This window comes from Carica papaya, chromosome 1 (genome assembly GCF_054855325.1).
Source record: "Carica papaya isolate Zhongbai chromosome 1, ASM5485532v1, whole genome shotgun sequence".
Classification (NCBI taxonomy): Eukaryota; Viridiplantae; Streptophyta; class Magnoliopsida; order Brassicales; family Caricaceae; genus Carica; species Carica papaya.
In genome coordinates, this window is record NC_142309.1 from 11,311,018 (window position 1) to 11,327,800 (window position 16,783).

Here is a 16,783-nt window from a genome sequence, read left to right on the forward strand (position 1 = left end):
TATTGACGAATATCTTATTATTAATAAACAAAATAATAATATTATAATATAAAAACAGCATATAATTCTTTTGTATAAGGAATAATTTTTTATTTTATTTTTTAATATCCATATATACTTTTTATTTTTTTTAAAAATATAAATATATTTACTACAATTTATTAACTATAGTAACCAAAATTATGATAATTCATGATCAATTGGTTTGTAACTCTCAAAATCGAAATACTCATTATATACTAAACATAAACAATGGTGGAAGATAAACATAAATTACTAATTGATTTTTAATTAATTAAATTATTTATGGTGTTAATAATAATTAACCATAGAAAAAATTATTGTCTTAATTATATAGAGACGTAATTTATTATTATTATTTATTATATATTTTTCCTAAGACCTTTGAAATTTGTTTTAAACATAACATTACTTAAAAATAAGAGAATAAAATTGAGCATCGATTTTAATATTTAAAAATGGAGAACATTTAACCTTCTCTATTTCCAGCCTCTCTACACACCCACGCTCTTCTCTTCTCTTCTCTTTGTTCTGAGCTGATTCTCTGTAAGAAATATGGGGAGAAATGTAGTTTCTGATGACGAAGGTAACTTACCGAGAGGAAACCCTAATTCCATTCTGTTCTTTTCTTCAGCTAATTGTGATTTTTTCTAATTTGCGCAGACGAGGTAGAGTTTGAGGACGAGGACAGAGAGCCAGTGGATGGAGACGCAATCGAGGGACGTGACGACGACGATGAGGAGGATGAAGACGGTACTGGCTGTTTTGTTGTGATAAAGTTCTACATAATCTTTTCCTCTTCCGCATGGACTTTTTTTATTTCTTTTTGTACAAGGTCGGGGATATTTAGTGAATAGGTTAATCAATTAGGGTTTTTATACAATTTTTTTTTTTATTGGATGCTTTGGTGGATTTGAATGTTTCGGGAAAAAAGTTTTACTGTTTTTCTGATATCATGGCTAGAGTTTGTTCACTTGCCATGGAACAGAGCCGATGGGTAAGGTCCCGGTTAGGTTTTTTATTACATTAGAGTTGCATCTATTCTTTTTATATCCTAGAGAATGTTCAGGTTGATATTCCCTCTCTGCTCTGCCTTTTTTAGAGGTCCGAGACAGCTGAACTTTTACATTTGTTAAAGCTCTATATAATTTACAAAAAAAAAAAAAAAAAGAAAAACATTGAAGGAGATAGAAGAACTCTCTACTTGCTGTGGTTGATGCCAGTACTTGTTGCAATTTTTAAAACATTTTCCTATTTGATGACCTTCTCAGCAACCAAATACTGGAATCTGTTTCATTAGATCGGGGCACAGTTCACAGCAAGATTTTCTTTTGGGAGTTCTAATTTTGAAATTTGGTTTAGATTTCATAGTCACCCTTCTTTTTCAAAATTTTTGCGGTGGACTGTTGTTGTTCACCTGATGTGTTTAAAACAATTAGGAGCAGTATGTTTTCTAGGAAAAAACTCGGAGCCATATCTCTCATCCTTTATGATTATTACCCTCTTTAACAAGAAGCTCTCTCCAGTAGGAAATGATAATTTACTGTTTGCAAATAGATATGTTATTTAGTAAAAGAATTATAATTATGCCATTTATTACCTGACAAGGGTGTAATATGTTGCTATTTCGAAAAAAGAAGGGTGTGATGTGTTGCATCGTTGGATTGTGGAGACTAGCAACCATCATTTACTACATTGGAAAGTTGCTTGGTAGATTGGTCTATTGCATTTTTACCTGTCTGGGTAATTATGGTTTGTCCTGAAACCTTGAAATCTTTCATTTCAATTCATCATTTGACTGATTAAGAGGACCAAAGAGCATAAGGCGTTAAGCAGCAGTGTTCTTTCTGATGGGCTGTGGATTATGTTGTTCGAATGTACCACGAGATCTTTAATCAATGTTCTTACTTCCCACACTTCAGGATAGTGTTTTTTTTTTCCTGCTACTTTCTGCAGCAAGCCCCTCAGGTTTCTCCCATGGATTGCTTAGTCTTTTTCACTTAGAGATTCGGCTAATTAATTGTATTGGTGCTTTATCCCTTTTCTTCTTCTTAATTTCTGTATTTTTTGCCTTTTCTAAGGATGATTTGCCATCTCCCCCTCTCGTACTATGTTTTCTTTCTTGTATATCTCCTTTTGCTATGACAAGGAAAAGAGTTGCATGTTCAGTTAGGAAATTTAAGTAAAATTAAATTATTATTACATTTGAAAATGAAATTAGCTACCAAAGATTGATACATTAAATTTTTTTTTTTTTTTTAAATAAAAGTGTGGAGTTGTATTGATGTTAGAGTGCCAAGGGGGCACAACCCATTTACAATGTATTTGCAAGTCGATTAAACTATCGACAACAAAACTAAGATTATCAAGACAGTCGATGTTATGTCCCAAAATAATGGAAGCAAAATTGCGAAACCAACAATCAATGAGTTTGTTAAAATTAAGTTCTATTCCTTCAAACGCGCGATTGTTTCTCTCTTTCCAAAGGATCCATATTATGGTGAGTGAGATTCATCTTAACATCTTCCTCTTGCTGCTGATGCCTTCCCATGCTAGGAGTTCAGCATGAATGTTGTTGTTCATGACCCAAGACAACACTATAAGACTAATAATGGTGTTCTATAGTTGCTGTGAAACCAAACAGCCTAAAACCAGGTGGTTACAAGTTTTAAAATTGTTTTTACGTAGGAAACATTTATTGAGAATCTTGAAACCTCTTTTCATTAGGTTGTCAAGGGTAAGAATGTGACTTTTTGCAGCTTCCCAAGCAAAAAATGAAATTCTTGGAGTTGCACCTGATTTCCATATTATGTTGGAAGGGAAGCTAGTACTGTTCTGATTAAAATTGCCCGCCAAGTGATTGTAGAGAGATTTGACAATAAAGGTACCATGTTTGGAGAGTAGATATTTTTGATTATCCCCCCTGTCATAGATTTGAATTGAAGAAAGAGTTTTTAGTAAGGATAAATATTTCTCTAACTTCCAATCGTGTAAGTTTCTGAATACTAACACCTGCTAAAAGCCCTAGTTGTCAAGAACTGTAGCATCTTTAATCAAAATATTTTTGTCCCCGGTAATAACGTAAATAAGAGGGTATCTTGTTTGAAAAGTAGACTTGTCATGCTATATGTTAGACCAAAATCTTATTTTGTTACCCTTCCCAATAACCCAATTAGAGTTTTGTAGAATGATATTGTTTAGTTTCCAAATGTTCTTCCAAAGGCTCGAACTAAATGTGCTATTTTTAATTCTAGATTGATCATGATAATTACTGTTGAACCGTTTGCACAGTATGATTGATTTCCATAGGTTTTTACCTTCGTTCCAGAATCTCCAAATTCATTTCCCAAAAAGGGCCTTTTTAAGTGTAGTTATAGATCTTAAGCTCAAACCACTCTCTTTAATAGGTTTCTTGATTTATTTCCAGTTTACAAGGTGGATTTTCCTATTGTTACTATCTTCATCTTCCCAGAGAAAGTTGCACTGAATGGATTCCAGGGTGTTTGGCAACACAAGTTGGAATGTTGAACACCGAAAGGAGATAAATAGGGAGATTAGATAGGGTGCTTTTAATGAGGGCTAATCGTCCCTTCTTTGATACATTAAACATTATGAGCACATAAAGGTTAGTTCTTAAGCTTTTCTCTAGTTTTTTGTTTTCTTATGATCTCTCTCTTTCTCTCTCTCTTTTTTTTTTTTTCAATTTTGTGGCTTTTAAAATCACTGTCAATGCAACTTCTTGATCTTTTAATTGATTTTGACAGAGGAGTACTTCTTCCTTGGTTCTCTTGGAGTTTTTTGCTTTTTTTTTTGTTTCTAATATCTCTTTATCATACACACACAAGAACAAACATTTCCGTGTTACACATTTGTTCACTTCTACATGTGTGTTTAATGTAATGGGTATTCTTATACTAGTGATAGTAGAAGATGAATTTAAAATACATTTACTAGTGTATTACAAAGAGCACCACATAGACAACTTTTGATTTAAATTTGATGTTATAGATATAATTATTTTTAAGTTTCTCATAGGTTATACCTTGCGTATGTTATCTTAATATTAATTCATAGAAATGACTTGAAATAAGACAGAAATTATGAAATAAAAGATGATCACACACCTTCCAAAAATATTTTTACTAACCAGGGACACACTCTTTCCAAACAACTAAATCTATGCGGAACCTTTAATCTGCCTTTGTTCTTTCTTACGCACACAGACAGACACACTTGAGCATCTACTTAAGTATTCATGTTATCGGATTTAAATGAATGGCATGATGTGACTTGGCCACTGGGTTGGGACTGTACTTTGTTTTTATTATGCCTGATTAACTTTTTAAGGGGTTGAAAACAATTAATCCCCTAGTTGATCATGTTTTGTATGAGGAGAGATGTATAAATCAAATGACAAATTTTAGTGTATGCATTGCTTTTAAAAGTTTTTGTTGTCTTTGCTTCTTAAAAATTATAAAATAGACCTTGTGACTTGATATTTGGGTGGTTATTCCTACTGTTAAATTGTCTTATGTTTGTGCAGAGGAAGGGCAGGATGAATATGAGAAGGATGGATTTATAGTAGATGATGTTGAAGAAGAGGAGGAAGAAGAGGAGGAGGAGGAGGAGAGACAAGACAGTGATGAGGAGAGGCAGAAAAAGAAGAAAAGAAGGAAGAAAAAGTGAGTATTTTTCCCCGTTATCTGCCAACTTTCATTTAATGCTTTACATAGTTGGCGAAGAAGTTACCTGCCAGCAAAAGGGTAGAAATAGAATGAGAATGATGGGTTCATATTTTACTGCTGTTGCACATTTATAAACTTTTCAGGGCTTCATATATTGAATAAAGAAACTTTGCAAATTCGAATTTTTATTTCTTTTTTTTGTGGGATATTTGGCAATCCAGTGAAGGGTGAGTTTCAACATCTAATCTTTTTTCTCTTTTGTAATTTTGATAATATTTGTAGGGAATCTGAGGATGTTCTTGATGAAGATGATTATTTGCTTCTCCAGGATAACAATATTAACATTCAAAAGGTTGGTAGTTTTATTTTTGTTTTCTCTTGCCAAAAAAGAAAATAGGGAACTAGTTGCTTATTAATGAGATTTTTGCTTTACAAATGGTAAATAGAAAAAGTTCAAGAGGTTGAAGAAAGCTCAGAAAGATTCGGAAGATGGTCGATTTGGCTTATCTGATGAGGAATTTGATGGGAGTGGCAAAGTTGGACGAACTGCTGAGGAGAAGCTCAAAAGAAGCTTATTTGGTGATGATGAAGGTATATATACCTCTACTTCCTGCAGATGTTTTCATATTTGGGTCAGTTTTTCAAACTCATTGTAAACTCTGATATGTAGGTATGCCGCTTGAAGATATGGCTGAAGAAGAGGAACCAGTAGAAGAGGAAGAGGATGGAGACATTGGAGAAGATGATGAAATGGCAGATTTTATTGTGGATGAAGAAGAGGTGGATGAACATGGTGCTCCTGTCAGGTAAACTGTTTGCTGTCCGCATATGTTTTGTTCTTCTCCAAATGAGAATGCATTTTTAATAATTGACATTTTGCTTAGACGGAGGAAGTTGAAGAAAAAGAAGTCTAGGCAGGCACCGGGAGTTTCTTCATCTGCTTTGCAGGAAGCTCATGAAATATTTGGTGATGTTGATGAACTCCTGCAACTTCGAAAGCAAGGTTTAGATTCTAGTGAATGGAAAGAAAGGAGACTTGAGGATGAGTTTGAACCAATCGTTCTTACTGAAAAGTATATGACAGAGAAGGATGATCAGATTCGCATGACTGATATTCCAGAAAGAATGCAGGTATTGATGCTGTGTTTTCCAGTTTATGTTTATGGTCTTAGATTTCCACTTGGTGTCTTCATGTAATCATGATTTTATTGTTATTGTATTTTGTAGATATCTGAGGAAAGCACCGGTACTCCCCCTACTGATGAAGTTAGCATAGTGGAAGAGAGTAGCTGGATATACAATCAACTTACAACTGGTTCAGTACCTTTATTGAAGCAGATTAGTGGAGGGAAAGATTTGTCTATAAACAAGGATGACATTACTAAATTTTTGGAATTACATCATGTGCAGAAGTTAGATGTTAGTAACTTCTTAATTATCCTATGGGTTAATATATTCTTTTAGCTAATTATTCTCTTAGTATGCTGGAATTCATTATTTGTTTCAGATTCCCTTCATTGCTATGTATCGGAAGGAGCAGTGCCTGAGCCTACTGACAGATCCTGACCAGGGTGAAATTGATGATAATAATGTTGAAAAATCTGAAAGAAACCCTACAATAAAGTGGCACAAGGTAAATGGAATTTCAGGGGAGCAGCATTTTTATTACCTGAATTAATATAGAAGGTATTATTGAATTAAGATAGGAAGTAAGATTTGTGAATAATGGCCTGAATTTCTATTTAGATACTTTGGATGATTCGGGACTTGGACAGAAAGTGGTTACTTCTTCAGAAGCGTAAAAGTGCACTTCTTTCGTACTATAATAAAAGATTTGAAGAAGAATCCCGTCAAATTTATGACGAAACAAGACTTAATTTAAACCAGCAGCTTTTTAAATCGATTCTTAAGTCTTTAAGCGATGCGGAAACAGAAAGGGAGGTTGATGATGTTGACTCAAAATTCAACTTACATTTCCCTCCGGGTGAGGTAGGTGTTGAAGGACAATATAAGAGGCCCAAGAGGAAATCACAATATAGTATCTGCAGCAAGGCTGGCCTTTGGGAAGTCGCAAGCAAGTTTGGTTACAGCGCTGAGCAAATTGGATTACATTTATCTTTAGAACAACATGTGGTAAGTATGCTTCATATTCTGGTCATTATTCTGTTGTTTATGGGCTTAATCTTTCTACTTGATTTTGTTTTAGAGTGACGAATTGGAGGATGCTAAGGAAACACCAGAGGAGATGGCTTCAAACTTTACATGTGCAATGTTTGAAACTCCTCAAGCTGTCCTTAAAGGGGCCAGGCACATGGTATGTATTGTCTACTTGTCCATGCTCAGAGAACACGTGTTTTACTTGTTCCTTTAACATAATTTCATATCCCTTATCTTATCTTACCACCAAGATGCTAGCCCAAGTAGTAATGCTATCTTTTCTCCAATACGGTGGCCCAAGCGGTGAGGACTTGGTCTTCCCATTCATGGGTTTGAATCCGCATGCGGTAGCAGTTCACGCTTCTAGCCGCTGTGGGGAAGGAGCCTTATGGACAGTATTGGACACTCTGCAGTAGTTCCTGTGATCATGTCCAAGGATGTTGATGCTAATCGCCCTTTTTTTATCTTTTAGTAAAAGAAAACTTTTTTGTTTATCTTGTCCATGCCTGTTTTTGTTTCTTTGGGTCTAGGCTGCTGTTGAAATAAGTTGTGAGCCATGCGTCAGGAAGTATGTCCGGAAGGAGTTCATGGACAATGCTGTTGTATCAACAAGTCCGACTGCAGATGGAAACATGGCCATAGATTCGTTTCATCAGTTTGCAGGGGTGAAGTGGTTGCGTGAGAAGCCGTTGAACAGTTTTGAGGATGCACAGTGGCTCCTTATCCAAAAGGCTGAAGAGGAGAAGCTTCTTCAAGTCACCTTTAAAATGCCAGAAGAGTCTCTAAATAAGTTACTTAAGGAATTTGGCATTTATCTTAGTCATGGCGTTAGCAAATCTGCTCAATTGTGGAATGAGCAAAGGAATTTGATCCTGAAGGATGCCCTTTTTGGTTTCCTTTTACCTTCAATGGAGAAAGAAGCAAGATCCTTGTTAACTAGCAGAGCTAAAAGTTGGTTACTTTTGCAGTATGGAAACGTTTTATGGAATAAAGTTTCTGTAGGGCCCTATCAAAAGAAGGAAGTGGATATAAACTCTGATGATGAAGCTGCTCCAAGGGTCATGGCTTGCTGTTGGGGCCCTGGAAAGCCAGCAACCACCTTTGTAATGTTAGATTCATCTGGGGAGGTGCTTGATGTGCTTTACACTGGATCTCTCACGTTACGGTCTCAAAATATTAATGACCAGCAGCGTAAGAAAAATGACCAACAACGAGTTTTGAAATTTATGACGGACCACCAGCCGCATGTTGTTGTTCTTGGAGCTGTGAATTTGTCTTGTACTCGACTGAAGGATGATATTTATGAGGTAAGTATTACCATGTTTTACATATTCTATTTTGTTATTATTTTTTATTTTCTTTCGTTTTTACAACATATTAAAAATTCCGTAAATGAGTTTCTCAGAGTTTAATTATATGCCAAGTGAAAATACTATTGAAATTAGTTTCAATGTTTGATTGAATTCTGATACTACTAGGTCCTATAAATACTCAGTCTGGAATATCCTGAGATGTTGGTTTTACTAGATGCTTGCCTTTACCTGTGCTAGGGAAAGCATCCCTCAACTGTTATGCAGATTAGATTATTGCCTTTGGGCACCTGGGCACCTTTCTGTTGACAACAAAGATGCATTAATTTTTCTGTTGTTCTTCAGTTTTTGAATGAGTTGCAAACATGGTTGGCTCTGCATGATATTCATCTCATGGTTATGCTTTTTATTTGTATTTAATTGATCTGCCGATTTAAGTGCTTTTTTTCCAGTCAGCTGTGAAGCACTTCACATGTCTGATCTTTTCTATCTGATTGCATTTTTAATATTATAGTATTAGATTACTCCAAAATTTTATAGATTCTTCTGAATATGTCATTTGAGTAAATAGGAGATTTATCTTCTTTGTTTATCAAAAAAAGAAATCATACTATCTTTTAGACATTTATCTTCCCATGAGATATGATTCTACCTACTGATTGCAGCATACTTCTCACTTACCTAATTTTTATCCCTTTTTTCCGTCACCATCGTCAGATAATAACTTTGTGTATGCTGTAGCACTTATATTTGTGTTTGTTCTTTTTCCATAAAATGTGCTAGTTTTACTTCTCATATTAGCTTAATACGTTTGAGTGAAGCATAATTTGTCGTATATGAGGAATGGCCATCCCACTTGAATTCATTAATGTTGGGAACGCAACCCCTATCCTATACCTTAGGAATCTAATTCCTAGGTTGTGGAAATCAAGGTGAGAGTTGTGGTAATAACTTAAAACAATAAATTATATTTTAAAATGTATTAGAGCTAAAATGGAAATTAGAACTAGAAATTGATGAAAAATGAGCTAAACACGACTTGAAGGCTTTATGCTGATAGGATCCCTGAAACAAAGATGCTGGTTCCTCATGATTTTCCAGAATGTTGTCCAAATTCATGAAGTTGAAACTACAGTAGTGCAGCATGTGCGTTGTTTTCCATGTTTTCTTTCATAGATTTGAGTTGCTCAATATTTTTGCTATACCCGATCTGTAAATTATCTCCTGTTTCCAGCTTATTATCAGTCAAATCCTAGCCTAGATAAATTTCTTGTTTTTTAGGCAAGTAAAATGATGTTTTTGTCATTGCACATTGGTTCTCTTTGTCTCTTGTGTCTATTAAGAGTTATTTGGTCCTGTACAAAGCAGGGGAAGTCGTGGCATTTTATTACATCTACCTTCCATAGGTTTGCAACATTTAATGGTTTGATAGTGTTTTAATGTTGACTAAATAGTGTCATATATCTTACCCAAAGTTGGTTCATGCATTCTGAGGCTTAGTTCATCACTTTTTTATCAGATCATCTTCAAGATGGTGGAGGAAAATCCTCGGGATGTTGGGCATGAGATGGATGAACTGGGCATTGTATATGGGGATGAGTCTCTTCCCCGACTCTATGAAAATTCTCGAATTTCATCTGATCAGTTACCTGGGCAGTCAGGTAATTTAGTTAAAATCTTTGAATTTGGGTATTGTATTTCTGGTACAATCAAATTCCTTTTCATATGTTGTCAGGCATTGTCAAGCGGGCTGTTGCTCTTGGGCGTTATCTTCAGAATCCATTGGCCATGGTTGCAACGTTGTGTGGACCAGGAAGGGAAATCTTATCTTGGAAACTTTGTCCTTCTGAGAACTTTCTCACTCCTGATGAGAAATATGGGATGGTTGAACAGGTTATGGTAGATGTGACAAACCAGGTGGGCCTCGACATAAACTTGGCTACAAGTCATGAATGGTTATTTGCTCCTTTACAATTCATCTCTGGGCTTGGGCCTAGAAAGGCAGCATCTCTGCAGCGATCCTTGGTAAGAGCTGGAACAATTTTTACCCGAAAGGATTTTGTGACAGTCCATGGACTTGGTAAAAAGGTGTTTGTCAATGCAGTTGGCTTTTGCCGCATCCGGCGAAGTGGGCTGGCTGCTAGCAGTAGCCAGTTCATTGATTTGTTGGATGACACTAGAATACATCCAGAATCTTATGGTCTTGCACAAGAGATGGCAAAAGATGTCTATGAGGAAGATGTCCGAGGTGATACAAATGACGACGAGGATGCAGAGATGGCAATAGAGCATGTTAGAGACCGGCCTAGTTTACTTAAAAGCCTTTATCTTCCTAATTATCTGAAAAGCAAGAATCGTGAGAATAAGAGAGAAACTTTTTATGATATACGAAGAGAATTAATGCATGGTTTTCAAGATTGGCGCAAACAGTATAAAGAACCAAGTCAAGATGAGGAATTTTATATGATATCAGGTGAAACTGAAGATACACTAGCTGAAGGTAGACTTGTGCAGGTCTCTGTTCGGCGGGTACAAGGGGGGAGAGCTATCTGTGCACTAGATTCTGGATTGACTGGTATGCTTATGAAGGAAGACTATTCGGATGATTGGAGGGATATTGCTGAGTTGTCTGATAGGCTTCATGAAGGTGACATTTTGTCCTGCAAGATCAAATCAATTCAAAAGAATAGGTATCAGGTGTTGCTCGTTTGTAAAGATAGTGAGATGAGAAGTAACCGGCATCAGCATGTCCTGAATCTTGATCCGTACTACCATGAGGATCAAAACAGTCTACAGATTCAACAAGATAAAGCTCGGAAAGAGAAGGAGCTTGCAAAGAAACACTTCAAGCCTAGGATGATTGTTCATCCTCGCTTTCAGAATATAACGGCTGATGAAGCAAGAGCGGTATGTTGTCATTTTAGTTGTGCTTGATGAATAGAATTGATTCATGAACTTTATGATTAATCATCCAGTTTCTTAGAATACTGAAGGGACAAGAAGCCCTATGGCAATGCCCATAACTCAGTACTGATCTTGGGCACTTACAAGAAGGGCTCTGGGTTACACAGTGAACTCTTCCAAGGGCATGTAGGAAGTCAATTGTTTATTCTACTATTGCATATCCACCTTTTCAAAAGATATTATCTACGTAACTGTTAAAAGTTACTTAATTGATGTATTGTCAAATATTTATTTACTTATTCTTTCAGGGAAAGTTTTCTCAAAGGCTTCAGTGATTCATTAATCCTTACAATATAGTGTGCATTACTGGATGTATAGCAGTATGAATTGCAAGTTTTCCAATGGCAAGCAAGAAAATGAGATAAACTATTTGCATTCACTGGTTTATCTCTGCTAATAGGCTTAATGTATTTTCAGTTTCAGTTTGGTGCAACCAAACAACTAAGACTTCCATTGTTTGAAATTTCTGCATCTGTAATAAATGTTGGTTCAGTTGTCTCATGAACTGTTTAATGCTTCTCTGGCATCTGGTGATTTTCGTTGTAACAAATTTTTCTGCTTAAGGCCCAGAACTGGGTAGTTCATTGGTACTTGATTTTGGGAAACAACGTGCTGGCTTAACTTAGTGTTCCTCAGGAGAACCATCCTGGCATTTGATTTGCAATTCTTTATGGCATTATTCTTTATTGAGCTCATTTGTAAATATTTTTATAAATTGGTGGTACCCCCTTGATACCGATGATTTAATGTACTTGGTATACTTTTTGTTTTAAAAAAATGTTTATTGAGTCCTGAATGTTTGACAGTACTTGTCCGACAAGGAGCCTGGTGAGAGTATCATTCATCCAAGTTCTCGTGGGCCTTCTTATTTAACTTTGACACTCAAAGTTTATGATGGAGTGTATGCTCACAAGGAAATAGTTGAAGGGGGAAAGGAGCACAAGGACATCACGAGCTTGCTTCGTATTGGAAAGACATTAAAAATTGGGGAGAACACTTTTGAGGACTTGGATGAGGTGAGTCCCATTTCTTATTAAATTATTTTAGAAGTTTCTTCTGTTATTGCTTTGTAGATAAAGTTATTAATTGGAAGTGTAGGAGGTTCCACAATATTGATGTAACCATATGGTTAACAATATTTTTGATGAAAGTAATTAGATCGCTGTCATGCTTAGGATGTCTGTTTTGGTGCTAGTTTATATGAAATAGACAGTGCAATTGTACAGAGCTTTAGTTGCTAACTGGCTACCTTAAAATGTAGGTTATGGATCGATATGTTGATCCTTTGGTGTCTCAACTCAAGGCAATGCTTAATTATCGGAAATTCAAGATGGGAACCAAAGTAGAAGTTGATGAGCTCCTAAGGATTGAGAAGTCTGAGAATCCTTCAAGGATTGTTTATAGTTTTGGCATATCACATGAGCATCCTGGAACTTTCATTTTAACTTATATACGGAGCACAAATCCCCACCACGAGTATATTGGTTTGTATCCCAAGGGATTCAAGTTCCGGAAAAGAATGTTTGAGGACATTGATCGTCTTGTGGCTTATTTCCAGAGGCATATTGATGACCCTGTGAATGAATCAGCACCATCAATTAGGTCAGTTGCTGCTATGGTACCAATGCGAAGCCCTGCAACCGGGGGCTCTTCCGGAGCAGCTGTCGGTAGCAGCTGGGGTGGTTCAACTAATGATGGGGGCTGGAGGGCCCAATCTTTTGACAGGGATCGGTCCTCTACACCCGGGTCAAGATCAGGTAAACTTCTAATATATTGAACATGTTCTGTCTTCATTTTTGCAGCAATATTTTGGATAAAATTTTAGAGAAACATGAGAACTATGCACGCAATTTCGACCTGTGGGCATGTATATTCCTCTGTACCTTGCAAGCACTAGATGACCTTTTCACCAGTGACTATATCTTTTGTATCTCGTCATGCACATGGAGATGCACGCACACAAGAACCATAACAACCAGCTATCCCTTGTATTCATGGAAACCTACCTTGAAGTGGTAGGATATTTGACATTTATTCTGCATAATTTTTGCCAAGAAACTTCTATAATAATCTACAAATTTCTCCTTCTAGAAACAATCAAACTCTTAATATCTAAAGCAAGTAGGTAAGATTAACCTTGAGATTCCAAATTTTGAAGCCTACCACTTATCCAGAAAGAGCAATGTCATGGCTGATTATCTCTTAACCCAGACATGCTGGGAAATGCAGTAAACAGTTTTTGGTTAGGAATTTTTACATTGTTTGTGTGTTTGTTTTATTATTTTGGGAATCTCAGTACTGACTTACGGATCTTAATGGAGATTGGTTGTCTGATTCTTGGCTTTTCTCTTCTTTTTCTGGTTGATATTTGCATATATAGTAAATGCTTATATAATTAATCATTCAAATGCTTTCAAACTTTAGGTACTGAACTATTTTGTATTGCGCAGGCAATTTGATTCTTGTGGTTTTATTTTTCTATTTTGCAGGCCGAGGTGACTATAGAAATGGCGGGAGTCGTGATGGACACCCAAGTGGGCTACCAAGGCCATATGGTGGGCATGGGCGTGGACGAGGCTCGTACAATGGCGGCAACAGGGGAAACAATTCTAGCAGTGAGAGGCATGATTCAGCTTATGATACCCCTAGATGGGATTCTGGTTCTAAGGATGGAGATGGTGGTGGTTGGGGTAGTTTCCCAGGTGCTAAAGTTCAAAATTCACCAGGCCGGGAAGCTTTTCCTGGTAGTTGGGGTAGTGGTGGAAGCAGCAGTCGGCGTGGGAATGGCTGGGGCAGTGGGTCAGCAGGTGGTGACAATAGTGGTTTGGGGCGACGTGGCAGTAGTGGTGGTGCAGATAATGAAAGTTCAGGGTGGGGCAGTGGGACGAAGAAAAGTTCGGGAGACAATGGGTGGGGTGGGAGCGGGGGTGGTGGAAGTGGCGGCGGCTGGTGAATGCATAATGCACCAGTCGTGTTAAGTTTTATGGTGGAAAGTAACCATATTTCACATTACCATGTTTAGAAGATTTTGTAATGTTGCAATTATTTGATTGGGTTAGCTGCCTTTGTATATTAACACATTAGGGAAAGCTTATTTTGCTCTAATGATGCAAAATGAATGCTGCACAAAACTGATGCTCACCTGTCTCCAATAGATATCTTCCTTTTCTAATCTTTTGCTTGTCCATTTATTTTCTTCATCTTCAACTTTTCAAATGGCATCATTACGGAAAAAATGAGATAACATGGTGACTAACAGAAGCAGACATCTAGTATGTATCAACTTGTTCTTATATCTACGTCTATGTATGCATCTCATTTATATATGTTCACCTAAAATATGTTATAACAAAAAAATATATATTTGCAGAAAGAAAAGAAGGATCTTCCGCCAGCATAACCAACTCAGATTTGGTATGCACATATATGTACACCATTGTGGTGAGCTCTCTAGTAAATTAAGGAGATATAATAAATATGCTGGAGTTTAATAATATGAAAGGTGGAGTTTGAGGGATGTGAGACTAAAATATTTAGGCTTCAAATATATTAGTTATTATATTATGTAAATTCATATAGATTTATTATTAGTTCACTAAAAATTAAATTCTAGTTTTGTATTTAGAAATTTTAAGTAAATAATTATTATAAACATTATCAAATTAATTTTATTTTTATATTTAAAAATTATTTATTACATATTTTTTGTAGTTAACTTTAAATGAGAATTTAATTTTAAATTTAAAAATATAAATGTGATAATATTTAATTTTGGTTGACCCATAATATACCTTATTCTATAACTAATGTTTTGAGTAAGTTTGGCAGATCTTTTATTGTGGTTTTCATTGAGATTTTATTTGTTGTTCTTTTTCTTCTTATTCTATTTTTCTACAAGAATCTCTTTTGCTATTTCTAGTAGAAGCTCACAAAACCTTTTTTTTTTTTTTACCATTTGTATTAATAAATAACTACTACGTAAATATTATCAATTTAATTAGTTATAAACTAAGAAGTAATGAATCAGTATATGTATATACACACACACACACAAGTGAATACACACATTTGCAAAGAATGAGAGACTTGACATCATTGTTAAAGATAGAAGAAGGTGATCAGAAAATTCGACCAAAACCTTCCCTTCTTTGTTGTATTCTGCACTGTATGGAACTCTTGTTCATCATTTCCAAATATTTTCAGCATTCTTTTAACTAGCTCCTGTATATATACATGTACGTATGTATTATATGTACACATTTTCCTAAAAAATATTGTCAATAAAAATTGAGAGACTTAACATCATTGTTAAAGATAGAAGAAGGTGATCAGAAAATTCGACCAAAACCTTCCCTTCTTTGTTGTATTCTGCACTGTATGGAACTCTTGTTCATCATTTCCAAATATTTTCAGCATTCTTTTAACTAGCTCCTGTATATATACATGTACGTATGTATTATATGTACACATTTTCCTAAAAAATATTGTCAATAAAAATTGAGAGACTTAACATCATTGTTAAAGATAGAAGAAGGTGATCAGAAAATTCGACCAAAACCTTCCCTTCTTTGTTGTATTCTGCACTGTATGGAACTCTTGTTCATCATTTCCAAATATTTTCAGCATTCTTTTAACTAGCTCCTGTATATATACATGTACGTATGTATTATATGTACACATTTTCCTAAAAAATATTGTCAATAAAAATTGAGAGACTTAACATCATTGTTAAAGATAGAAGAAGGTGATCAGAAAATTCGACCAAAACCTTCCCTTCTTTGTTGTATTCTGCACTGTATGGAACTCTTGTTCATCATTTCCAAATATTTTCAGCATTCTTTTAACTAGCTCCTGTATATATACATGTACGTATGTATTATATGTACACATTTTCCTAAAAAATATTGTCAATAAAAATTGAGAGACTTAACATCATTGTTAAAGATAGAAGAAGGTGATCAGAAAATTCGACCAAAACCTTCCCTTCTTTGTTGTATTCTGCACTGTATGGAACTCTTGTTCATCATTTCCAAATATTTTCAGCATTCTTTTAACTAGCTCCTGTATATATACATGTACGTATGTATTATATGTACACATTTTCCTAAAAAATATTGTCAATAAAAATTGAGAGACTTAACATCATTGTTAAAGATAGAAGAAGGTGATCAGAAAATTCGACCAAAACCTTCCCTTCTTTGTTGTATTCTGCACTGTATGGAACTCTTGTTCATCATTTCCAAATATTTTCAGCATTCTTTTAACTAGCTCCTGTATATATACATGTACGTATGTATTATATGTACACATTTTCCTAAAAAATATTGTCAATAAAAATTGAGAGACTTAACATCATTGTTAAAGATAGAAGAAGGTGATCAGAAAATTCGACCAAAACCTTCCCTTCTTTGTTGTATTCTGCACTGTATGGAACTCTTGTTCATCATTTCCAAATATTTTCAGCATTCTTTTAACTAGCTCCTGTATATATACATGTACGTATGTATTATATGTACACATTTTCCTAAAAAATATTGTCAATAAAAATTGAGAGACTTAACATCATTGTTAAAGATAGAAGAAGGTGATCAGAAAATTCGACCAAAACCTTCCCTTCTTTGTTGTATTCTGCACGGTATGGAACTC

General features: G+C 35.3%; 1 protein-coding gene across 1 annotated transcript; it reads left to right on the forward strand.

Annotated features, from left to right (window-relative positions):
• The first annotated feature begins 447 nt into the window (after positions 1–447).
• GTB1 (global transcription factor group B1) lies at positions 448–14,309 on the forward strand. The gene is made up of 17 exons (XM_088219433.1): positions 448–607; positions 685–774; positions 4,565–4,703; positions 4,989–5,058; positions 5,153–5,297; positions 5,377–5,512; positions 5,591–5,837; positions 5,934–6,125; positions 6,214–6,339; positions 6,453–6,839; positions 6,913–7,020; positions 7,394–8,170; positions 9,693–9,834; positions 9,909–11,080; positions 11,944–12,153; positions 12,399–12,894; positions 13,627–14,309. Exons 1-17 carry the CDS (start codon positions 577–579, stop codon positions 14,088–14,090), a joined length of 4,932 nt encoding a protein of 1,643 aa, XP_088075559.1. The 5' UTR covers positions 448–576; the 3' UTR covers positions 14,091–14,309.
• The last annotated feature ends 2,474 nt before the right edge of the window (positions 14,310–16,783 follow it).

What these genes read in the sequence shown, in the direction of transcription:
- GTB1 (XM_088219433.1), top strand. Translation starts at nt 577, where the DNA reads ATGGGGAGAAATGTAGTTTCTGATGACGAAG. An exon ending in ACAATATTAACATTCAAAAG is followed by an intron (nt 5,059 to 5,152) that starts GTTGGTAGTTTT and finishes AATGGTAAATAG; the next exon opens with AAAAAGTTCAAGAGGTTGAA. An exon ending in ATCATGTGCAGAAGTTAGAT is followed by an intron (nt 6,126 to 6,213) that starts GTTAGTAACTTC and finishes TATTTGTTTCAG; the next exon opens with ATTCCCTTCATTGCTATGTA.